Here is a 26,339-nt window from a genome sequence, read left to right on the forward strand (position 1 = left end):
AAAGAACATAAGAATGACCCCTTAACTCTCATCAATTGTGCAAAGCTATCACTAAGGTTGGCTGCATTTTTGCGATTTTTGGGGGGGGGGGGGGGTGATGGGACATCTAATTGGTCCTTTTAACCTATACTATAAACAACATAAGAGTGACCCCTTAACACTACCCCATGAGAAGCTATCTAGGAGTACTGTAGAGAAGAGGCTACTAGTCTAGATAGATAGATATATATACGCTTTAAAGTTTAAGGTATGTGAGCGCACGAATGTGACCCTTAGGACAGCAGGCGGGTGGCAAGCACGAGTAAGGAACGTGCATGGTTTGTCAAAGGTTGTAATGGATGAGGATGGTTGAAAGAGTCTGCAGGGGGCCCAGTCTTATTATGCCTCCGATTGGTCGCTTCCGGATGTACGAACAGAGATCGGCAGAAGAGCGACTCCCCTCCCCCCACACACATTCTCAGGCCCGCCACGCCCCCCTCTTGCCGAGTATAAAGTGTGGATTGTCTGTAGCTCTTTCCAAGGAGAAGACGACGTCGGACGGCCCCTTTGATTCCCCCTCGCTTCTCCCTTCCCTTCCCCCCGCACGAGAGACAGAGCGAGAGAAAGAGGCTGACGAATACCGCGCTTCACTGCAGAAGTGGTGACAGCCCCCTTCTCCAGCTGCCATGGCCATCCTCAACTCTACCGACGATGCTCCCGCATATCAAGTCTCCGTGCCTGAGGTATGTCTCCCTCCGTTCATTGGTATCATGATTCTCTTTTGCAGGTCTTTACATCAGCATTCGATGAACTACGTTGCAGATTCCCTTCGTTGATTATCTTTGCACGTTTTTCACCTCACCATTCGATGAATTAAGGTGCAGGCTTTAAATTCGCCATTCGATGAATTTAGTTGTAATCTGATTTCCTCATTTGCTCATCTGTTGGTTCCATTTCTATAGCCATATCATTCTTGAAATTCCAGAACCTTATGGGACTGCTCGTCTATGACAAAAATCATGCCATTCACAGGAAAATATGGCACGCTTTTCATAGATGCTGCCATGTTTCTTGGCATTATTCCTGAAACGGAACTGCTTAATTTTGATGGAGTTCACAGAATTGACAGAGAAAAAGGCTTTTGGACTGTGACGAATGCACACATGTCGCAACTTAGTTTCCAATACACATATGCCAACCCGAGTTACTGAGGGAGGACTAGTGCACGTGGTATATTGTAGTTTCTTCATTTGTTATCACTTGCCCTAGCAGGTTATACATGGAACAGTCTGCCTGTGCCTTACAGCAGCAGCCTAGTTGATCATTGAGCTATTCTGTTTTCATTTCATAGCTGCATATCTTGATCATCATGAAGACATCTAAGCCAATTTGGCTCACATTTTCACTAGAGCCCTTCGGACCCAATCTGAAAATTTTATTTTGTTAACCAAATCAAAATGATTTACAAACAATTCGGTTGCTTGGCTGCAAGTCTTGAGCAGTTGCCTATTTGAATCAACTCTACATGGTACAAGTAAAACTTGACTTCTAAAAGCAGTTTGGTGAAATTTCCATCTTGCACACTTTATTACAGCATCTATTTTTGGATTTGTAAGCTTTGGGTACACAATGACCATGATTATAGGCTGCCTATATGGCAGACAGGCAGCATGCTGCACAAATGTTCCTGCCACGCATGTGGTTGTCTTGACTCGTGAATAACAATGAAAAGGACCCATAGGATGCCAATTTGATCAATAGAAATCAGTAGGAATGCGGTACTCTTCTCAAGGCGGAGATGTCTATCATGGGGTGATTCATGACAATGAGTCTGCTGAATGCTGAAAGGAGGTGCTTGATGGTGAGTGATGATGGCTCAAAATTGCCAAATGTAAGGAGGTCAGGAACATGACCCAGGTATAGGTGGGTTTGTGCTCTGCAAAGTGCGAGTGCTTGATTTGTTGTGACTTCTCTGACTCGTGGATGATGTGCTAGATTCAAATGTTGCTGACCCAGTAATGTTTGGCAAGCTGGTCCTAAAGTTAGCACTAAAGAAATCTATTCTCTGGCCATAGAGAGTAGAAGTAGCTGTCTTCTTCTTCTTCTTCATGCACAATCATGGACGTTGCTAGAATGAGATGAAAGTCTTTTCTGTAACCTAAAGAAAAACTCATGCTCCAATAAGATAGGAGTCATATGCTGAAACTTGATAGAGTCCTCGAAATTTGAGCTTTGCAAGGCATTCACTACACCATCATATTGGGGAAGCATCTTCACACCTAATAGGGTTGATTGCATGTTGTGAAGGTGATTTTGAATTTGGTCACTCGAGGAATGAAGGATTGAATGATGTTGGTAGACTTGAATTGGATGGTTTGAAGCTAACTATATAGTGTGATAGCTGGCATGGTTGATGGAGCTTTGTACATAAGTTGGAGCTTTGTCCACATCTTGGAAGGTGTCCCATAGGAGGTGATAGTCGACAAGACTTCCTTTGAGATACATCAAAGAAGCGATGAATATGCTCATGGTCAGCTGCATTTGGGACATGCTTCAATCAATCAGATATACCACTTGCTTATACGCAATAAGGATTGGCTTGCCCAAAAGGGAAACACCACTTGGGGTTTCTAGAAAGGTCAAGTGTCATGAAAATCTATGACGATGACATGCTCGCTCGACAAAACACCTTTCAAGTACAAGGTCTTCATTTGGTGAATGTTGATTCAGGATTGGTGCTCTTCCTCTTCCATCTATACTCTCCAAGCGTCGGATATCTGATAGTTTTTGTTTCTTTTGTCAAACATCTATGGAAACCTCTCCCTTGTGCTTTTGATCGCGATTGTATCTTTGTCCTCTTGGACATGTTGTATTTTGGAGACTATGTTTTGGTAATTAATAAAATTATCCTTTATGTGAGAGAGAGAGAGAGAGAGAGAGAGAGAGAGAGAGCTGTGCGGGTCATGTTGAATGGTAGGTCACTGAGCCGTTCACTCTTGTTTGCTCGTCCATACAAGGCTACCCTTTGAGCCTCTTGTTCTTTGCCCTAGCGACCCATTCGGTCCTCTCTATGCTATCTCATTTGGTGGACATGGGACAACTGGTTGGTTTCTCTCTTCCCTTTTTGGACAACATTTTGTGGGCCAATCATTGGCAGATGACACTTTCATGATTCTAAAAGTAGAATGAGATAATCTCCACAAGGCATTGGATGTATGGAATCTTTTTAGATAGGCCTCTAGTCTTCATATCAACGGAGCTAAATCCTCCCTCATTAGGTGTGTTGAATCAGATTTGCAATCTTTACAATTGCAAGGTATGGTGATTCCCTATGGCAGTGTTGTGTGAGTCATTTGGGCTACCCCGTGGGCGTCGATGTTTGGCCCAATCAATTGTTGCAATGGATCTCCTAGAAATTGGAGGCCAAGCTTCTTTATTGGAAATTGTTGGCTTGGCCTTTCCATGTCTGCCTTCAAGTGGCACAATCCGTCATGCTTCCCACGCTCACTTATTTTTTCTTGTTGTTGCCTTGGACTACCTCTACCTTGAAGGTTCTTACTGGACACATTTTTTAATGCTATGGAAAAAGGACACTTTGCATGCTAGTATATTGTGGACCTCTTGGAGCTATGCATGCACTCCTAAAAAGTATGGGTGGTGGGGCTATTCTAGATGTGCACATGTTGCTCTTCGATGGTCTCCCTTTCGTGCCATGCGCATTGATCGACACCCTTGGGTCTTTGTTGCCATTTCTTTTTGGAAGAGTGTGGTGTGGTTCATGGTAATATGACCATTCAGGGTTCTTGGTGGCATGTTCTTAATGCTGATGTCCCCTTTGTTAGAATTTACCAATTCTATGGGTAGTGCCCAATGTTTTAGTTGTTTAGTTTGTAGTGTGAGTACAACTAAAGTAATAAGTTGTATCACTACTTTTAGAGTTAGTACTAGAGTTAGTTGACTCTAGTTGAGTTAGAGGCTAGCTAAACCTTAGACCTAAGTTGTACTTTCATTCTATTACTTCGAGTTCAGTTAAGCAAGTACACTTTTATGCTAGCTTTTGCTCACATTGTCTATTTTTTCTTGTTTCTCTCTCCTCCATAGCTAGCTGCATTTCTCACAATTGGTATCAGAGGAGCTCATACGTGCAGATTTCAAACAACCACAGCCAGTACCAGGCAAGGTCTGCCGCCGCCACCAGCTAGCTCTCAGCTTGAGGGAGAACTTCCTCCTCGAGCTCCAGGAGCTGCCTACTAGCTAAGCAGCTGTCACCATTCTGCCTTGCCAGCTCCACCTGCCGATTTGCTGCTATGCTGCCTTTAAGAACCCCAGCCACCAACACGTTGCCACCAATGCTGCCACAGTTGCCTCCTTTGTGTTGTTTGCCCTGTGCCTACCAGGTCCGCTATTCCCTGCTCCTGTGTGCTACCCAGAAGTAGCACTGCTGCCCTGCCACTTGTGCCACCCTGTTCAGAGGTACGCCGCCCTGCTCTAGCTCTCCCTACCTTTGTCCCTGTGTCGCTGCCTTCTTAGCGGTAGAGCCACTGCCGCCTCTGCCCTGGACTTCCAGCACCACCGCCATATTGAGCCACCTCAGTAGCAATGCCAGCATTCTCAGCCATCACTGCCCAGTCAGCTCTACTCACTTAGCTACCACTTGCCGATATTTGGTGGAATCTCAGCCCGGATCATAGCTTATGCCACCCAAAATTTAGGGCTATTGTCAATTTTTGCTCGTGAAGTTCAAATTGACAATTGGTTCAAAGAAATTTCCCAATTTCTTCGATATTCCTGTCCAAGATTTGGGGCTTTTGCCATTTTTGGGTTTGGCATGCATTTGGAGGTGCATCGAAGTTGTTGGTTGCTGTTGACACATCCTGAGGCGATGTTTCATCAGATTTTCAGGTCGTAAGTATAAAACTTATTCAATTTCTCAGAATTTCTTCGCGGAAGTTTGGGGCTTTCTCTTGGCACTTATTCGAAGGCAAGAAACATGTGCTGCAACAACATTATTTTACTATTTTGTGTCAGATCTGGTAGAGAAATTTCCAAAAATTGGAAAATTGTAGTAAAATTTGGGAATTTCCAGCATTAAGTTGCTGAAATTTTTAATTGGCATGCAATTCGACTCTCGAGGCAAGTGCAGCAGTACAGCAGTGAATTGCTGTAAATTACAGATCAAGTACTGATTTGTGTAGTGTTGGCACACTTTTTGAGAATTTTTACAGTTTTGATAGTTTTGTACTTGCATTACTATCCAATGTTGGGATTTTGGTACAAGAGAGTACATTTGACACTTTGGCTTGTGGAAGTGTTTGGTTGCTGAATTTGTGCATTTATTTTTAGCAATGGCAAATCGGGAATCCAAAGATCAAAACAACATTTTGGGAGTCCTCACTCAAGAGGATAAGTTGGATGACACCACCTACTCGTGGAGTTTCATGGTGTGAAATTTGCTTGTTGCAAAGGATCTATGGGATTATGTAACCAGTGATTTGCAGAGACCGGGGGGCCTTGCATCTCAAATACCTCAGTGAGGTGCTAGAGGATATTGCCTTTGTTCCTCCTACAACTGGTTAGAGGAAATGGGATTCAAAGGATGCACAGGCTTTGTCATTGATTGCTTTGTTAGTCAAGAGAGTGCTTATACTTCATCTCGGTCATGCAAGACCTCTAAAGCAACTTGAGATGTCTTGAAAACTATGTTTGTAGCCTGGAATGAAGCCAAAATCTCTAACTTGTGAAGAGAATTGGCTAATGCACATATGGAGGGTGACATCATGACTAATCACCTTACACACTTATAGGACCTATGTGAGCAGTTGTTGAATATTGATGATGTTATTGTGGATGCACAAATGGTGAATATCACTTTGAATTCACTCCTAGAGTCTTATATCGGGTTCCTTACCTTGCTGAATTTGTCTTTTTGGGGGGGGCAGCAGCCTCTTACATTTGTGGAGTTGGAAAGCCTTTTGTCACAACAGGAATAGACTTGGAAGAACATTGCTATGTGTTCAAGTGATGTAGCCATGCTCTAAAGGCAAGGGTAAAGCAAAGTAGGATGTGAAAAATCAGCCCAAAGCGGATGTGGAACAGCCATCTAACAAGGCTGCCTAAGACATAAAAAAGGCAAAGAAAAAGGGAAAATGCCACTATTGTAAGAAACTTGGTCATTACATTGAAGAATGCACAAAAAGATTGGCTGAAGAGAAGAAAAAAGACTTTGATTTGGCTGTCCAAGAGACATCAACTTGAAAGTGTTCTGATGGTGATGCTATAGCCAACTTTGTAGAGGACTATGCATTTTGGACATGTTATGACACTTCCATGGCTGATTTTGCATTTAATGCTATTGAAATGCAACATGCTTGGTACTTTGATAGTGGGGCATTTGGGCATTGTTGTAGATGGATCAGCCTTTATGCTTCTAGATGTATTGTTTGTGCGTTCCAAATGTATTGTTTGTGCGTGGTATCACTAAAATCTCTTGTCCATTTCAGATTTCAATAAGCATGGATTTTAGGTCGTCTTTGGTTTGTAATGTGAACATAACTAAAGTAATAAGTTGTGTCACTACTTTTAGAGTGAGTACTAGAGTTAGTTGATGCCAATTGAGTTAGGGGTTAGGTCTACCTTAAACCTAAGTTGTACTTTCATTCTATTACTTTTGAGTTTAGTTTACGAAGTACACTTTTACGCTAGCTTAAGATCACACTATCTGTTGTCTCTTGTTTCTCTCTCCTCCATAGTTGGCTGCATTTCTCACACCCTTTTCCTCATCTTCCTCTTTCCTCGCAACTCAGGTGGTCTACTCGTGGAAGTTGGTTCTTCAAAAGGTTTAGTGGCATCTTGCGGAGGATTGCTTGGTCGCTGACTCTTTTTAGATGGAGTTATTGGTTGTGTCCAAGCTACTTTTTTGGGATGGGAAACAAGAGGACTGTCCTAAATTTAATTGTATGGCATGACTGGGCTTATCTTTTGTTTTTGATACCACTTTGGTAAGTCGCAGGGGGTTGATGTCCTTCGGTACTGTCAGGAGGCTTTTTCAGATCCCTTGAGGATATAGGGAGTGTGGGACCAGCTTTTGATGGCACCGCAGCCTAGGGAAACCCTCCCTGCCCTTGATTTTGATTGTCCATGGTAGGATTGGGACCTTGCAGGTCGACTCTATCTAGAAAAGGCTTTGCCTAATCTAGTGTATCATCTTATGATTAAGAATCACGATTGGCTGGTCACCAAGGCCGATATTGTTTGGGGTTTGCATAAATCTCAGGCTTGGTGGAAAATGACTGTCATGGAGGCTTGGCTCAACAAGACCCTGTATAAATGTAAAGACTTCCTTTGGCACATGATGGTTGGTGGGCTTCCTTTTGTGGCAACACTTGTAAAACATTGAATTTCCAAGTGCAACAACTTTTTCTGTCTCACCAGTGTGGAATCTTCTTGCCACTATTCTCTTTTGTGCCCTTTGGCTCAGAAAATCTGGACCCTTTCGTCTGACATTTGGAGGGGTGTGGTTGGCATGTCGCTACGTCCCTTTGATTGGATCTTTGTCCAATCCAATCAAACCGGCCCAAATACTTCACTTTGGCATAGCCACATATGAAGATTCTATTTCCTTTTCTTTGTTTTTGGGGCTGTTGGCATAATTGGATTACTCAGAATGCTTTTGTTTTTGATTCCATGTGTGGTGTTTAGAGACACCTTGCTAAGCTGAAAGGTCTCCTACATTGGTAGTTGGATTAGGGAGGACTTGGTCCCTTGGCACATGGCAATTTCTGCTGCTGCTTTTGACTTTTGTACTCTTTTAGTCATGCGACTTTCTGTAATCTTGAAGCATCTGATATAATATAAATTACTCATTATGTAAAAAAAAAGAGAGAACTCTCTCCTTGCATCGGCTCTTTGCCACAGGGATATTTCCAATGGGAATTGTTTCTTCTATACCATTGCAGTTGAATCTTTCTGTCATAGATTCATCTTGTGTCCTTTTGTTTGGAAAATTTGGGCCCTCCTTTCTGACATTTGGCATGTTGTGGTGGGGACTAGGATGTGTCCTTTTGATTGGGTCTTTGGCAAGGCTAAAAATCATGGTTTGGCGCAACCTCATAAGAAGATTCCATTTCACTTTCTCAGATTCTGGGGTTACTGGCATATTTGGGTCACTCACAATGCATTCATTGTTGATGCCGCCTTGAGCATTCGGCGTCATATTGCGAAGCTTAAGGGACTTCTTTAGTGGCAGCTTAATCTTATTCAGCATGCAGATATCTTACACAAGTGAATGGGAAACAGAAACGAAATGTTGCATCTTTGGGGAATTGGAATGGGCATCTCAAGAAGGGGAGCAAGAAATGGGAATGCTACATCATGGCAATTAAAGCTTAATGTAGCAATCATTACGTTACTTTCTTGTGATAATAGCAAGTATAGGGGTTGAAGCAATCATTACATTGCTTTTATTGCAATAATAGCAAGTATAGGGGTTGAAGCAGACTGTATAGTATATGATTGGCCTTTCTTTTAGTTGTTGTAAAATAAATTTAGAGGCCAGTAGGTATGACAATGTATTTTTCATCAATGTTTTTCTCACCTATTTTAGATGAAAAGGTTTGTATGTTCCATCTTGTGCTGTTGGTGTGTGCAGAAACGTGGCTTTAAGACATTGCTTGCATACCTTGGTCCTGGCTTTTTGGTCGCCATAGCATACATTGATCCTGGAAATTGTAAGCATGCACAACTGACTAAGGGCTCACTTTTGGAATTTGATTAAGCCTCTAATTTTCTCTATGATTTGTTGGCAGTTGAGTCCGATTTGAAAGCAGGGGCACAATTCAAGTATGAGGTATGCATAAAGTTTGGTTTGAGCCCATATCATTCATTTGCTTTTTATGTTGTTCTCATGCTATCCTTTGCATTACAAGTGAGAAAAAAAACTCATGCTTTTTTAACTTCATTTTCAGCTTCTATGGGTTATCCTAATAGCATCTTGTGCTGCCTTGCTGATTCAGTCGTTGGCAGCCAATCTTGGAGTAGTGACCGGTAGGTTCAAGAGCTTGGAACTAGTAAATTTCTTGGTTCTCTCTTACAAGATCTTACTTGTACCCTTGCATGTCCTTGGATTATCTCTTGCAAAGTATTCTTGCTCATGCTTTCGTATGTGGGTTATGTATGGCATTTACATTAATATATGGCTTTTTATATGGATAGGACCCCCTCTGGACAACATTTTTTATGCCCTTCAAACCTCTCTACAGATGTTTTGACAGGCATGATTGGTGTGCGTATGTGTAAGCATACTGTCCTAAATTGTACCACTTGAATGTATTTTCTACCAGTTCTTTATTTTCGGTCCACCACTCTTACTCCCTACACCCTTGATCATTGGCAAAGGAAGGGCTTGAAACAACGGTCTAAAACAATAGGCTCCTCTTGGAAAGGGCAAGAGCTATAAAAACTGCAAACAACAACTTGGGAACATGCATGTATGAACCCGTGGTGCTGAAAAACTTGAACCCATGGTGCTCCAATCTTTTAGCCTATCTTCAAGAATCATTGGTAGAAAAGGCTGTAGTATATTATGAGTAAGTTTCATAAAGGGCGATAATGATTGCTCAAAATTATGGGTCTGTTGAGGTTGAGGGAATATGTAACATTACCCTCATTATGTGAGTACCTTTGCAACTCTAGAAATACCTTCCATAGCCAAACGTGTATGCCTTTCATGGTTTAACAAGAGCCAATGGAGGATTGAAAACGTTGCCCCAATGCTAACCCTCCTAAGACAGAGAATTTCCACTGATTTAGCCTTTTGCACCAATGGTCTACTGAAGCTCATATAATATTTGCCATAATCCCTCATGACATGCTGAATGCCCTAGGCAAAGTCATGCCATGCGGCGAAGATAGCATCATCATGGATTTGAAGATGAGTATCAATTATATGAAGAAAATTTCTTCAAAATAAGTCATGTGACAGATAAATTCAGATACAAGCATATGCAAGTGGCCTGAAGAGTTCTCCGACTACAAGGGAATATTATTAAGGTCAACACAAACAAATGAGTTATGCAATGAAGGATAAGCTGCCATTTGAGCCCAAACTTTGACTCCTTGACCTGAGGTTTGAGGAGCATACACAGCTGCAAACTCAGATGACTCATCAAAAAGTGAAAACTGCACAATTATCCAACAGCCATCTGGGTCAATATAGGCTAGGATTGGTTGTAGAGCTTGAGCTACCAAAACCACAGTTCTCGAATATGTAGAAGTGCTAGCATAAAAAATGTCAATGTAAAATGACCCTGTTGGACAGCGCAAATCTGAATGTGCTCCTGTAAATATATCACATGTGGTCTATTTCTAACGATGTAATACCACACAAATCTCAATTTGTCCGGATCACAAAGATCTTTAACATTGTAAGTAAAGCATTATATCAAGGCATTCATTTATATACAAAGGTGAAATATGTACAGAGCTAGTATTACACATCATGCATAGCCTCCATTTGTGCATCCTTTTGAGTATAGAAGTGCTTGCTTGGCTAAATCCATACAAGGACTAGGACCAGCTACTATGCCTTTTCAAAGACACTTAAATTTAACAGGACATGAAGAAGAGGCCACGTTTTTGTGAGGAACACTCGGTTGGTCCTCCTCCTTGGTAGGGTATTGAGGAGAAGGGTTCGATCACTGTTCGAGATTACTTTCGACTTAGAATCAACTCTCCATCTTCGTTAGAAGAGGGAGTCTCTCCTGGTGATCATAACTCGGATGGTGAATGCTATGACAATTGGTTGGGTGAGGCCTGCTTATTTGTATTCAATCCTCCTATGTGCTCCAACCATGTGTGATCGCAATCCATATGCATGACTCCTTTCTTGATTTTGAAGACATTTTTCTTATGTGTTTCGGAGTCTACCCATATTTGTTCAATCACGTCTCCCTTAGTGTCATACTCTATTGTGTCAATCTCTCCTTTGCTCTTATAACTGAAGAAACAACAATCCTCGTACTTATCATTTGAATTGTCTTCATTTGATTGCTCCTCATCCCCTAGGTCTTGATACTATATTTTGTTGTCACTGGTGACTAAGGCCCAATTGTACATCAAGTTTAGATTGTGCAACTCGGTCCATCGCCAGTTGGGTTCATCCAAGAGATCCTTGTTCATTCGGCTTGTGCGCTATCCTATTTGCACATAGGTAAAATGCTAGCGTGGTTCTTGCTCCCTCTCTTGAATATTTGAAGGGGAGGCACCCCCCCTCGTGGGTGTTCAAGTGTGTGTCTTACCTCACCCAAAATTTAAAAAAAAAAAAAAAACTTTTGCAAGTGTCCAAGTTTTGAGACCACATCTCTTTGAGGAACCTCCTTTGTGTCCAAGATCTCTATAAATATGATGCTCTGGAACCTCCTCTATAGGTGGTCCAACATCTTTTTGAGGAATCTCCTCTATAGGTGTCCAAGATCTCTATAAATATGATGCTGTCTTTGTAGGTTGGAGCTTGAGATGCTACATCAACATGCTACATCATCACACCACATTAGCATCGTCACCTCATCATGCCACATCATGATGATGGAACATAGTCATGTTAACAATCAAATGAGTTGTCTCGGAATCCTTTTTCCATTGATGCACTTCATATTCTAAATTACATCTCTAATAGAAACCTTGATTCTTGATCTATTATTGATTAAATTCGTACTTCATTGTTACCCATACAATCTTGTACATCTTCCATCTCTTGACTTAGTTACCCACCAGTATTGCATGTGGGGCCCATAATAGTTGCTCGGAACAATGGCCCAGTTGCATGATGGATATTAATTGGCAGGTGGGAGTAAGGTACTTGTTGCCTCAAGGCACTTGTTTTACATGTCATCAAACATATGCTTTGAGTGCTTCGCTGATGCATGCACACTTAGTAGTATAGGGAGCAAAAACATCACCTCCCTACTATGCCCTTTTTTTGGTGGGGGGAGGGGCGGGGGAAGGCAATTGAACCAAAGCAGGAATCGTGGTTCTATAAAGAAATACTCATCTTTAGATAACAAACACACTTGTATGACAAAGCACTCAGGTGATAAAGAACACAATTAGGGTTAGGATAACTTAGACACGGGGCAGAGAGCATGAGTTGGAGAGTGTGTTGTACTCTCATGGATGCTGAAATACGGTAGACAGCCTCTGTAAATGTTTGGTAGCAACAAACGCAGCTCAGGTGTGGCTGGATTAGTTATAGACAAGCAAATTGGGGATGGAGAAGCAAAATACAACTAGATTTGATGACATGGCAGGCTGACAACGATGTAGAATAACAAATTGCAGTCTAATGATGATATTATAGCAAGGCGATGGGGTGCAGCAGCAAAAGGTAGATACGGTTGGTGATGTGGCACTTTGGCGGCAGTCTAGAGCAGCAAACACAAATAAAATTGCCATGTGGCAGTCAATGACAGGTAAGAAGCCCCTACAGCAGCAGAAAATGGTCGTATAGTAGTAAATGCAGTCTGGACAGCAGTTGCCAACACCCAGGGAGGTATGGACAGCAAGCACCAATAATATAAGCAGTGGACTGCAACAACTCGAATTGAGATATCCTCCATGCAAGCTGTGGACAACAAAGTTTTAGCAGCAACAATTTGAAAATGAGATTTTGGCTGAGTGATGGGCAGCTTATCTATTTATAGATGGATGGGTCCTCCCAAATCGAGGTTTGGCTTATGAGACATAGACTCTCTCTAGGATTGTGTTTCTTTTTAATAAAAGTTTGCTAAAAAAGAAAAAAGGAAAAAAAAAAAGTAGCTAGGGCATTAGGCAAAGGATGCATATTAGCTGCCTAGTGACCTACCAAGACTATAGAGTTGATGGCTATCTTACCAACGGAGCCCAAATGATCACCTTAGAGAGGCTAAGGCATCGGATAAGGGTGCTTGTCAACTGGCCTGTGGCCTACTGGGATCTGCAAAGGCTAATGGAACCATGATGGACTTTTTTTTGTTTATTGTTTTATTTTTTTAAATATTTTTTTTTGAGTGTCTGAAATCATAGCTTTCACCTTGTTGAATAATTTGTCCCCCTATGGCAGAATAAAAGGGATGTTTAGACCCTACACATCACAAAAAGGACAAGCTATCCTAACCACCTGTGGGTGTTGATGACGAAGAAAAGGTATACGACATATGTGGTAGGGAAAGCAAGGAGAGCACCCTAGGATTGCCATGGGAGCTGTGCAAATATGGTGGATCCAGAGTCGACCACTCTCCAACTAAAAAGGGATAAATATGCACAGATGTATGTTTATAAGAATAGAATGCCAATGCATGGAATAATGGAAAGGGCGATGCAAATCGTCATGTCACGAGGACGTGAAATTTTATTGCTTTACTTAGCATTTGATTGAATGTTAATCAAATGTGCAAATGTGACTTGCATATGTGAGGTGCACATTAATTATTTCCCAGTGTGGGACACAAAACCCCGAAATATCAGTTGATGCCAAATGCAAAAGTTGTAATAAGTTATGTTTGACACGTACTAGGTGGTACCCGATATGAGATTTTGGCCTAATCCAATTTATTGGCCAATCAGTGTGACATTAGAGACTACGCATTAATTAATTATGGTCTAAGGACTAATAATTGCTCAGGGAGCAAAACTTGCCTATGCAAGTGGGAAAAACGTATTTGGGGGACTAGTGGAAGTCTGTTCCAACCATTGTGAGAGAGAATGAGGCTCTTAGAAAGCAAAGAGATGTTGTTGATGTGATTTGTTGCCACCAAGAACTAATCCTACAATAGGTGACAGCAGTCTATGTTTAAATATTGAGGATGCATGCTAAGATGGATCACTGATGAGCAAATAGACAATCATAATGAGGCATAAGTAATGACAAAGAAGAACAACTGATGTTATCGAAGCATAATGCAAGTACAACTAAATGAGAATGACTGATCAAATGAGTGTGGGGATGAGTGCATTTTATAGGCTTACAGTAGGTGGTATTGGTAGGTGGAAAAAGGTGGAGAGGGACCATGGTATTCACCAACTGTGGTTTTAATAAAACCATGTATACATGACATAGTCTAAGGCTTTATTTGCAATGTGATTCTTTGCCTTGCTGTTCCTTACAAAGAGGCTATAGTGAATGTGATTGCACATTTCTCAACAGTCTAGAGCCCTTTAGGTGCATGTGACAGCACCCTGAGGTCCTTCTAGTGCAGGTGATAGCATAGAGAAGAGGTCAACAACCTTTTTGGTGATCCTAAGCTATAGGTGTAGCTTTCATGGTTGTTTGAGTAGGGCAACAGTACTTTTTCAGCCTTTCTTGTGATGAAACTCTAAAATCTCTCTCTCTCTCTCTCTCTCTCTCTCTCTACATCATTCTCTCTCATTTTCCAGCCATTTCTCAACTCCCCTCACAATTTCAATTTGGGGCTTTATTTGTCTTTTGAGGAGCAAGATTAAGGCCAATCCCCAAGCAAACAAAGGGGCAAAATAGTTTGAAGGCTTGCTGGTCAGTTTTGACAGCAAGAGGCACTTAAAGTAGTAGAGGAGATAAAAGGATCTTTGTTGTACTCCATCCATTTGCGATAAAAGTTAAAGAAATACTGGAAGGGACGTCAATTTTGGGGCCAATAGGCTGTCCATTGTCTAGGATTAAGTGGTAACATTTGCATTTTCAATTTATGTGAATTTTATGCTTGCTGTAATTAGTGTTAAATCAGGTTATTTACCACCCTATCTGAGGAGGAAGGCTGGTTTCAAGGTTTCATTGCTGGGATACCATCAATTTCCTTGACTTGGTGGGCTCAAGGTACCTAACTAAAGGTCAGAAGCATTGCTCTAGTTTTGAAATTGTATTCAGCTAAGCAATGACAGCAAGGATGTCTTTAGAGAGTGAGATGGGATCAAGTAGTGATGATGCATCTCATTCTGAAAATGCACATAATGAAGGGGAAAATCCAATGCATAATCTTGGTCCAAGCTTACAGTATGGATAAGAAGTTGATAATGTTAGTTTAGACCAAAATGTGGATCTTGCTAGGCCTATAGAGGTGATTACCAGCAAGAGGAAGAGGAATTTGATGACTAGTGTAAAGATCAGCCGAGGATAGTAGCTAAAATGTTTGTGCAATTGGTAAATGATCCTCAATTCATGCGCTTTTTGAGAATCCCCTTAAAGGAGGGTAGCAAAGGCAAGAAGAGGAAATTGTCTTCAAGAGCTTTAAGGCAACAAGATGCACTGAAGGAAGAGCCAATATAGCAACATAATGTTCCAAATGTAGGCAGTGAGCATACCCTTAGTGATGCACTTTACCTTGATGTATTTTAGTTAGAGCCGATGATTGGGGTCTTTCAGGTTGAGCAAAGCATAGAATGTCTAGAGTATTGCCTAATGCTCAAGGGGGAGTTTGCATCTCCACTTCCTTGCTGATGGACAACTCAATTATGTAGTAGATCTTGGATGTACTTGGTTTGCATCCAGGGTACTGTATGTGTACAATATTTTTGCCATTGGGATCACCATTTAGTAAATTAGTCATTGTGAGTTGGTATGCATATGGTAGTGTTTGCACCTAGGCTTTATAACTATACGTTTACAAGGTTATTGACATGTATGGAATACATGGAATGTACATTTTGATATGATGTACATTTGCAAGGCGCATATGGAATACATGGATGGTATGCAATGTACGTTTGTAGGTGATGCAAAAGAAGTACAATTGCATAAGTTACATGTGGTTTGTAGCTGATGTATGCTTTATATGACTATCATGTGGTATTATCATTGCTATGAGGTCATGGCTATCATGTGGTACATCATTGCTATGAGGTGTTGTTTATACTCAGTTTATGCATTACAATGCCTTGGTGGTCAGAACAGTATTGGGTTTTGGTAAGTGGATGCATCCCTTACTATGGTTTTGACAGTGGTTACGATTCATGTGTGTGAATTGTAATTGGTTTAAGTGCTTTGGAATTTCACATGCAAAGGGCATGAGCATGTTTAAGCAATAGCTGCACATGTTGTTTGACTACGATGCAAGCATTTGTGTCCAGTAGTGGCAACGGATGCTTTGGCACATTGCAGTGCAATCGAGGATGATTGCAAGGATTTCAAGGGGATGGTTTGTTACGAGGATGTGAAGTTTTATTGCTTTGCTTAGCATTTGATTAAAGGTCAATTAAATGTATAAATATGACTTGCATATGTGAGGTATACGTTAATTATTTCATATTGTGGGATCCAAGACCTCGAAATATCAGTTGATGCCAAAGGAAAAAGTTGTAATAAGTTATATCTGACAGGTACTAGGTGGTACATGGTGTCAGATTTTGGCCTAGATGAATTTATTGGCTACTAATGTCAGTGGTGACATTAGAGACCAGACATTAATTAATTAATTAATGCTATTTGAAGGAAGCCTGGTTTCATGTCGTGCTCATGCAGAATACTATGTAAGAATGCCGCTTGGAGAGTATCCTCGTAGGGGAATTGTTCATTTGCCCAAGATGTAAAGAAATACTTATCTACAGATAACAAAAAGATAATGGAAAAATAACGAATCAATATATGTATGATACTCAATGCAACAAACATACTATGCAAAGGTCAAACACTAACCCCCGAACTCCTATGTCTCAAGGCGAGGCAGAGAATATGAGTTGGAGAATGTGTCGTAATCTTGACGGATTCTGAAATACATCAAACAACCACTAGAGATGTCAGGTGTAGCAGCAAGCACATAGGGTGGATGTGTCTGGCGGAAATGTTGGGGAATAGCAAACACATGACTGATACATCAAATATAGGGTTTATTGATGACGTCAGCAATAGCTGGCGACGGCAAGGGTGTTGAGAAACCCTTCACCCTTCACTCGCAGTTTGTGTTTTTGCATTTCTATGTTTTGCGTTTAGGGTTTGCAGCCCCAAAAAGGGGCGCCACCCTAGACTGACTGTGTCTATTTATAGGCCACTCTCTCATTCCTTCCTTATGACTGATCCTTCAGTCCATCACTCCCACTCTCTCTTCATTAGTCTTTTGATACACTCTCTTCCATCTGTAAAAATTACACGGCGCAGCGAACAGAATTTGAGAAAGAGATAAAGATAGAGAGTACACAACAGATAAAAGGAGAATTAGAAAATGTCTTTAGCTCCAAACAACTGATATAGAGATGGCTCTGTCCACCCGTGCGCTTCCACAGTGAAGCTTAGATGGCGATCTAGATAGAAGATAGGTGAAGAGCTTAAGGCTAGCTGGAACAACTCTGCCATTTGGTCATATAGACCTCATCTGATATACAAGTTAGGACTCAACCAGTTTCCGGGCTCACATTTTGCTTCTCCTCATTATCTCTCTCTCCTCTCCTACCAGCACCATCTCCACCTGCTGCTAGCGCCAACCTTTATCTCCAGTTGGCTACGTTTATGGTGGCAATGTGCTCCTCTTCAGCTGGTGTCATCCTCCACCCTTCTGGTGGCTCTACCTTCTTGCATTTGGCTGGTAGGGAGGTTCCTCACCATCTGGTGTCTCTCTCCAGCAGGCGTCACCTTCATCAAAGGCAGTTGTTGAAAGGTGAGAAGGATCGAAGCTTGCTTGGAAGAGCTATGGTGGCAGGAGAGCAAGAGCAAGAAAGAGAGACCAAATGGGAACTCCAACAATCACAATGTGTGACCGGGCCTTCCTTTATTCAAACTGTCACTAAAAGAATAAAGAATAAAGTGATGGTGACGGACGCCCGTCACTTGCAGTGTGCCGTGGTGGATACTGTCAGTGTAGTAATACACAGGTGGCTAGGCAGAGGTATCTTTACCCCCAACCACCTCCCACTTAAATGCGAATTTGTCCCAGTGAGAAGTGAAAAGGAAAAAAAAAAGACAGTACAAATATACAACAGGATGAGGAAAAACGCCGTCTCATCCAACGCCTATCAATCTCCTGAGGAAGGCAAAGCGCTTAGTAGTGAGGCTTTTTGTGAGCAGATCTGCGGGATTTTCGTCAGTGGAGATCTTGACAAAGTCAATAGACTTGTCCTCCACGACTCCACATATGAAGTGATATCTCACCCAAATGTGTTTCATCTTTGCATGGAAGTCCGGATTCTTGGCTAAATGAATAGCACTCATAGAATCCGAATGCAGCGTAGGTATAGAATTAATCCCAAGGTCATGAACCAAACGCCCCAACCATATGGCTTACTTGCAAGCCTCAGTGGCTGCAACATACTCGGCCTCAGTGGTAGAGAGAGCCGTACACTTCTGAACCTTGGACATCCAAGAGACAGCACCTCTAGCATAGGTGAATACATAGCCAGAAGTGGACTTCCTATTATCTGCATGTCCTGCATAATCGGAGTCTATGTACCCCACAACTCCTGTATCTTGGCTGCTATAGCAAATACACATATCTGTTGTGCCTTTCAGGTATCTCATGATACCCTTCATGGCATCCCAATGTTTCTTGCCAGGTGTAGCCATATAGCGTGCCATAACACCAATTGCAAAGGCAATATCTAGACTATTGAGAAACCCTTCACCCTTCACCCTTCACCCGCAGTTTGCGTTTTTGCGTTTAGGGTTTGCAAGCCCAAAAAGGGGTGCCATCCTAGACTGACTGTGCCTATTTATAGGCCACTCTCTCATTCATTCCTCATAGCTGATTCATTCAGTCCGTCACCTCTTCTCTCCAGCCTCTCCACTACCCTCACATCCCTTCAAGAGGACATTGTGGTTCGTGGTTTGTGGCTGTCTTTATCATCTTCCTTGTGCTATGGTACCCTTATTCCCTTGTATCACATTCACTCCATGATTCGGAACTTCATCATTCCATTCATCTGAGTTTCTTCTCTCTTCCCTTCTGTTCTCCATGTTTGCCGAGTTTACTTTGTGTTTCTCCCCGCAAACCCTACTGTCTCGCTGGTACGTCAACTTTTGACAGAGTGGCTATCATGGTATACATCAAACTGCCCACGGCTGATGCGTAAGGGATCTTGGTTATCTCGGCCCTCTGCTCATCTGTTTGTGGACAATCGGCCTTATGTCCTACCAAGAATATGAGAGGCCTGTTCCAAATTCTTCATCTCAAAGCTCTTCTTCAACTGAGATTCAAGAGCATCCAGCTCATCATGAGCTTTCTCTACTATTAGCATACCATCTACATAAAGTACCGAAATAAACAATGAGTCATCACGGGCTTTCTTCGTGTAAAGACACGGATCCATAGCACTCCTGCTGTAGCCTTGTGAGTGCATAAAGGCATCAAACTTAATGATACCACTTCTTAGGTGCCTGTTTCAAGCCATAAAGACTTCTCTTCAACTTGCACACGAGGTTTTGCAAAGCCTTTAGGTTGCTCCACGCATATCTCATCATGTAAATCCCCATGCAAGAACGTAGTCTTTACATCCATTTGATACATGTCCAAGTCAAGCTGCGCGACTAAGGCCAAAACCAAGCGTAGGGTGGCCATCTTGACCACAGGAGAAAAGACTGAAGGAATCGATTAGGCACAGAGATAGAGGTAGACAGACCTTATGCTCTGAGAGAGAGACAGAGAGAGTGCGAGTAAGCAAAGTAGAGAGTGAACACGTTTTTCGGTACAATGAAGAGTGCATCACTAGGTTTTAGATAGATATATGTATGAAAGTACAATGTGCTAAGGGTGTGTTCACACCCGTGCACATATAAAAGGCACGATGGCCCTTTATTCCCAACAACCTCCCACCTAAAGGCAATGTGCCTTAAGAGGAGAAAAGAATCAGCTAAGTCTAAGTATGTACAAAGCTGAAATAAATATATCTATCGAACTCCCATCATCTGTCGGCAATGAGCAAACCGCTCTGGTGGAAGACCGTTCGTGAGAAGGTCTGCAGGATTATCATTTGTATGCACTTTGACAAGCTCAATGCTCTTGCTGTCAAGTACATCTCTAATGAAGTGATATTTCACCTGTATATGCTTTGTCTTTGCATGAAAGACAGGATTCCGTGCTAGCATGATAGCACTCTGACTATCACAATGGAGAACAGGTAACTTTGTGATGCTAAGCTCTCCCACCAGACGTGAAAGCCATAAAGTCTCCTTGCATGCCTCAGTGGCAGCTACATACTCTGCCTCTGTAGTAGACAATGCAACACACTTTTGTAGCCTAGAGATCCAAGAGACCGCTCCTCTTGTGAAAGTAAACACATACCCAGAAGTGGACTTCCTGCAGTCCGCATGACCAGCATAGTTTGCATCCGTAAAGCCAACAACAGATGCCTTCTGCTTTCCAAAGCAGATGCACAACTTCTTTGTGCCTTTGAGGTATCTCATAGTACCTTTCACTGCATCCCAATGCTTCTTGCCAGGGGTTGCCATGTATCTGCTAACCACTCCCACTGCAAAAGCAATGTCAGGACGTGTAGCAACCATAGCATACATCAAACTGCCAACAGCTGAAGCATATGGTATCTTGGCCATTTCAGCCTTCTCATCATCGGATGTAGGTCTGTCCTCTGCACTGAGTTTCACATATGGAGGCAATGGAACCCCAATTGTTTTCCCCCCCTCCATATTAAAACGCAGCAAAACTTTGGAGATATACTCTTGTTGAGATAGATAGAGTAAACCTTTAGATCTATCTCTGAGTTTTCGCATGCCAAGAATGTGATTTGCATCACCCAGATCCTTCATGTCAAAGCTGCCATGAAGACTTTGCTTCATTGAATCCAAGGCATGAGTATCCCTGCCAGCAATCAGCATGTCATCAACATACAAAACCAAGATAATCAGGCTGCCATCTACTGCCTTCTTGGTGTATAGGCAGTGATCCACTTGACTTCTATGAAAGCCTTGGGATTGCATGAATGTATCAAACTTATGATACCATTCTCTTGGGGCTTGTTTCTGTGAGAGTGCGCAACGGAAGAACACGAACACAGAGGAGGAGAGAGAGACAGCAGAAAATGAAGGAAGAAAATCTGCACTGACTGTAATGAATGTTGAATACAAAACTGTGGACTGATCGGTCCCTGCACGCAGCCCGAGGCGTCAGTGAGGGCACCAGATCAGGCTGATGATGATGACAGCACCGAAGACGGAGGAAGATGACGGAGTTGGAGTGTGCACCTGCCAAAGAAGGAGGGAAGATGATAATACAACTGACTGGCAAGTGGGAAATGGCTATAAATAGCCAAAAAACCCAAAAAGTGGCCGACCTGAAATTTGAGGCCATAAATATGTCCGACTAGCATTTAATGCTGATCCGACCAGCATTTAATGCTGGTAAAAATGCCAGGAATGCTCAGAAAAATCTCGGAAAGGGTGGACAATGTTCGGCAGGTGAGGCAGGCTGAAGAATGCAGAAAATGCCCCGGGAAATGCACATAAAATCCCGACTAGAGGAGAAAATGCACTGAAATGCAATAAACTGAGTGCTCTAGAATGAGCTACCTCCTCCGTCAAAACAAGTGATAGACAAGTCAGAGCTCCTAAAGTCCTCGTCTGACTCAGACTGAGGCTCACAGGCAGGAGATGACAAGGCATGACAAACATGACTGCTAACACCCCCTCTCAGATCCTGGATGTGGCTGAAGGCCAAGGGAGAAACGGATCCTGGGGTGGCAAGAGGAATGCCAAGGTCGATGAAGTCCGTCGATGTAGACTGCTGCTGAAGGAGCTCCTCACGATCCTGGGAATCCCCCTCTAAAACACTAGGGGCCAGGGAATCCACAGCCGCATCACCGAGATCGTCCCCCTCTGAAAGGGATGGGGGGTACGAGGGAACCACCGGAGGAGAAGGTGGGGGATGGGAAGAAACCTGTGGAATAGAAGGTGCACAAGCGGGAATGGGTGTAGCAATAGACTGCCTTGGAGGACCCTGCATCAAAGAAGGGGAATGGAGCCTGTAAAGCTCGCTCTCCTGCCAACCTGTAGATAAGACAGCCCCTGTAAGAGAATCCTCAATAACAACGGCATGCTCGGTGAAGATCACTCGTGTGCCAAGCCTCGTAAGGCCATAAACTGAGAGGAGGGGAAGGCCCAAATCCGGAACATGTAGGGCCTGTGAAAAGGAGCTCGAAGGTCGGTCGGTAAACAAAGGCAATGTGCCAACACCACTAATAGGCACCGATAAAATGTCACCAACAATGACCGAACCCTTTGATGGACGGAGATCCTGTAACAAATCACCTCGGGGAGTCATATGACTCGAAGCACCACTGTCCACTAACCAAGGCTGCGCAGAAGACACTGCAGCCACGGAAGAAGGATCCTCCTCCAAAGCATGGATATGAAGGAACACTGACTCATGGGTAACAGCTGGTGTAGAGGTAGAAGAAGGCTCCGATGTAGATCCACCCTTCACTCCCGGACGAAGGTGAGGGTACTTCTTCCAACATTTCTCCTCGGGATGTGTCCCTTTCCCACAGTGTGGGCACTTCGGTCTCTCTGAATCTGAGTCAGAGCCTGAAGAACTGTCCTTCTTCTTAGCCTTTGACTTCTTCTTCTTCTTCTTCTTCTGTCCTCCTGAACCTGCAACAAAGGCTCTAGTGGAGTCGGATCCACTAGCATTGACCTCTCTGAGCCGCTAATCATGCTCCAAGACAAGCGGAGATAGCTCCTCCCATAGAAGCTTCTCACGGGTCCTCGATGTAAGAAGGCTGGTGTGGAAGACATCAAACCGAGGCGATGGCAGCTGAGTCAAAAGAATCATAGCCATGTCTTCAGAAGATATCGTCCGACCGAGGGATGCAAGCTCATCCCTCATATCCTGTAATCTGTTGATGTGGTCCTTCATGGAAGGACTATCATCAATAGCGAGTATCCGCAACTTCTTTTCGAGAGATATCCGGTGGGCAAACGTCTTCTGTTGATAGAGAGACGCAAGCTTTCTCCACACGTCTGCTGCAGTCTTCAACCTGTGAACATGAACAAGGACAGAATCCTGCAAACTCAGAAAGAGGAAAGATCTGGCTCTAGAATTAAGCCGATCCCATAAGGCTGCACGATCCATAGATGTCCCATCTGCGGGATCCACCTTAGGCCGGGGAATAGGAACAGAAACAAGCTCCCAAAGATCGAAGGAGTCCAAGATACACTCCACCTTGCAGGACCATAGAGAAAAGTTGGAGCCATCCAACCGGTCCTCTTTGGGCAGCTGAGGAAGTACGGGTACCTGTACAGGGGGTACCAAAGGCTGCATCTTCGGCCCACTGGAAGGGGATCGCCGAGATACATGAATAGAAGGGGGACAGGAAAGAGGAATAGACTCCGGACGACGGTCCTCGTGATAAAAATCACGCCTCCGTTTAGATGAGTGTTGAGACAAAAGCTCGTCATCTGAGTCATCAAAGCCCGTAAACTGATGAGAAGACATCTTCGATATCTGCAAACACCAAACACAACAAGGGAAGGTTGCCGGTGCCGAAACACAAACACCAGAAGCTCCTGAGCTGGCCGCCTTGCACAGAACGCAAGGATGATGTCAAACGCAAATGCTAACGATGCAGTCACCACAGAAAAACAGCCTCTTGCCTCAAAACGCAGCCTGGGAATAGGTCGCCAGCAGGAAAAGAGTCGCCTGAAGATGGAACAACCGCCAGAACAGCAAGGCGCAGGCTGGAGGAGTGTCGCCCAGCTGGAGGAGGGCCGCCTAGGCTGAAAACGCAAGCAGGAAGAGGTTGGTGATGACGTGGCAGCCACTGGAGAAGGCGCCAGCAGCAAACGTAAATATGTGACACCAAAACAGGCCGCCTTGATCAAGGAGATGGTGCAGAAGGTGACGCCTCAGCTGTTGGAGACGTCTTGACCAGCAAACGCAAAGTTGTGGGTGTTCTCCCGCGTAAAACTCAGCTCCGTGTACTCTCCTTCGGCTCTGATACCATGTGAGAGTGCGCAATGGAAGAACACGAACATAGAGGAGGAGAGAGAGACAGCAGAAAATGAAGGAAGAAAATTTGCACTGACTGTAATGAATGCTGAATACAAAACTGTGGAGTGATCAGTCCCTGCACGCAGCCCGAGGCGTCAGTGAGGGCACCAGATCAGGCTGATGATGATGGCAGCACCGAAGACGGAGGAAGATGACGGAGTCGGAGTGTGCACCTGCCAAAGAAGGAGGGACGATGATAATACAACTGAGTGGCAAGTGGGAAATGGCTATAAATAGCCAAAAAACCCAAAAACTGGCCGACCTGAAATTTGAGGCCATAAATATGTCCGACCAGCATTTAATGCTGGTAAAAATGCCAGGAATGCTCAGAAAAATCTCGGAAAGGGTGGACAATGTCCGGCAGGTGAGGCAGGCTAAAGAATGCAGAAACTGCCCCGGGAAATGCACATAAAATCCCGACTAGAGGAGAAAATGCACTAAAATGCAATAAACTGAGTGCTCTAGAATGAGCTACCTCCTCCGTCAAAACAAGTGATAGACAAGTCAGAGCTCCTAAAGTCCTCGTCTGACTCAGACTGAGGCTCATAGGCAGGAGATGACAAGGCATGACTGCTAACAGTTTCAGCCCATACAAACTCCTTTTGAGTTTATAGACCATTTGTTCTTTCCCTTGTTCAACAAACCCTTCAGGCTGCTGCATATATATGTCTTCATGCAGATCACCATGTAAAAACGCAGTCTTTACATCCATCTGTATGAGCTCCATATCCTCAACTGCAACCAAGCCCAAAATGGTTCTCAATGTAGTCATCTTGCTTTGTACTTTGGTGAGGAACCAGAAGTGACCTTCATTTTGTAAACCCATTTGCATGGAAGGGTTTTCTGCCCTTTAGGCAACTGCACCAAGTCCCAAGTGCCATTTTTGTCAAGAGATTCCATTTTTGACAGCATGGCTCTATACCATTTCTTGCTGTCCTGTCTGTCCATTGCTTCGTTGAAGCAAGACGGTTCACCACAGTCTGTCAACATGACATACTCAACCACATTAATTGCACCAGGAACAAATCTGGCAGGTTGTCTAGTAGCCCTAGACGATCTCCTAACCCAATGGTCATTGTTTGCTGGTTGCTCCTGCAAATTTCCATTTTCAACATGCTGTCTTGGCATTTCAGACTGCAAATCAGCATTAACAGCTTGCTGTCCTGGCTGTTCCTGCACATGTAATGGCTCATTTTCATGGGCAATAGCTGGCTGATCATTTCCAGCATCATTTCCTGCATTTACAGGTTCATTTACAGCAGGTATTTGCTGCTGTACAACGGGCACATTTTGCTGTCCAAAAGGTATTTCTTCCCGGAATACAACCCTACGGACCTCCTTAGTCTTTTCGGGTTGTTTGTCCATGTGATCTTCCCGGAAGATAACATTATTGCTGCGAACTATTTTCCTTTTCTCGGGATCCCACAATTTATATCCCATTTCACCCTTGTGACCATATCCTAGGAAAATGCATTTACAGGACTTTGGCTCAAGTTTGCTGCGTTTTTCTTTACGAATGTGCATAAAAGCCTTGCAGCTAAACACTTGTAGATGAGCATTTTGTGACAGCAAAGGGATGAAGAGGGAGCTCACTGCCCCTCATAATCCACCCCAAAATGGAGTTGCAGAGCGTATGAATTGGACCATATAGGATAAGGTCCGTACGATGCTGTCTCATGCTGCATTACCCCATGGTGTTTGGACAGAGGTTGTTATGACAGCCGTTCACTTGATTGATCGGTCACCAAACAGGTCTTGGGGGGGAGGGGGGGGCAACAACATGGTCATGCACACTAGATATATGAAGTGGATACAATGAATCACTCTTGCAACCTTTGGCAATAACCCTAGATCCCTTATAGATCTTCCATTTTCCATCACCAAAGGTGGTATGAAAACCATCATCATCTAGCTGCCCTCTGCTGATCAAGCTTTTCTTGAGCTGAGGTACATGCCGTACATGCTGAAGTGTAAAGACAGAGCCATGCTAAAATTGTAACTGCACACTGCCAATACCTGCAATCTCACATGCATAGTTGTCCCCAAGATGGACAACACCATGTCGACCCCCTGTATATGCGGAAAACCGCTCACGATGAGGGGTGACATGAAAAGAAGCACCTGAATCAAGAATCCAGGTATGCATGTTATCGTCTGTATCTGCAAGTAGAGCATGTGCACCAAAATGTGAAGAGACAAAGAGTACATCACTCCCATTGTCATTGTCATGAGTGACTACATTCACCTCTTCAATTTTTACACTTCTTTTCTTAGACTGACTGTCCTTCTTCTCTTCCTTGTAATCATCTGTCTTCTTGCCTTTTCCTTTCTCTTTCTTCCATTTGTAGCAGTCACGTTTAAAGTGACCCTTCTTGCCACAATGATGGCATTCAACATCTTTGCCATGTGATTTACTGCGTCCCTTGCCATCAT

The 26,339-nt window shown here is 43.3% G+C and overlaps 1 protein-coding gene across 3 annotated transcripts in view; it reads left to right on the plus strand.

The window, feature by feature from the left end:
- The first annotated feature begins 460 nt into the window (after positions 1-460).
- LOC148021303 (metal transporter Nramp3-like) overlaps positions 461-26,339 on the plus strand; it is a 49,599-nt gene continuing 23,720 nt past the window's right edge. For all 3 annotated transcript variants that reach the window (XR_015694707.1, XR_015694706.1, XM_087699169.1), the window contains exons 1-4: positions 461-722; positions 8,627-8,705; positions 8,784-8,824; positions 8,943-9,021. Coding sequence is in view for 1 of the 3 variants with exons in the window: in XM_087699169.1 (XP_087555295.1) it covers positions 666-722; positions 8,627-8,705; positions 8,784-8,824; positions 8,943-9,021 (256 nt within the window). In the remaining 2 variants the exon portion in view is untranslated. The remainder of the gene's footprint in view (positions 723-8,626; positions 8,706-8,783; positions 8,825-8,942; positions 9,022-26,339) is intronic.

This window comes from Lygodium microphyllum, chromosome 18 (genome assembly GCF_053477565.2).
Source record: "Lygodium microphyllum isolate KBCC chromosome 18, Lygodium_microphyllum_v1.1.10, whole genome shotgun sequence".
Taxonomy (NCBI): Eukaryota; Viridiplantae; Streptophyta; class Polypodiopsida; order Schizaeales; family Lygodiaceae; genus Lygodium; species Lygodium microphyllum.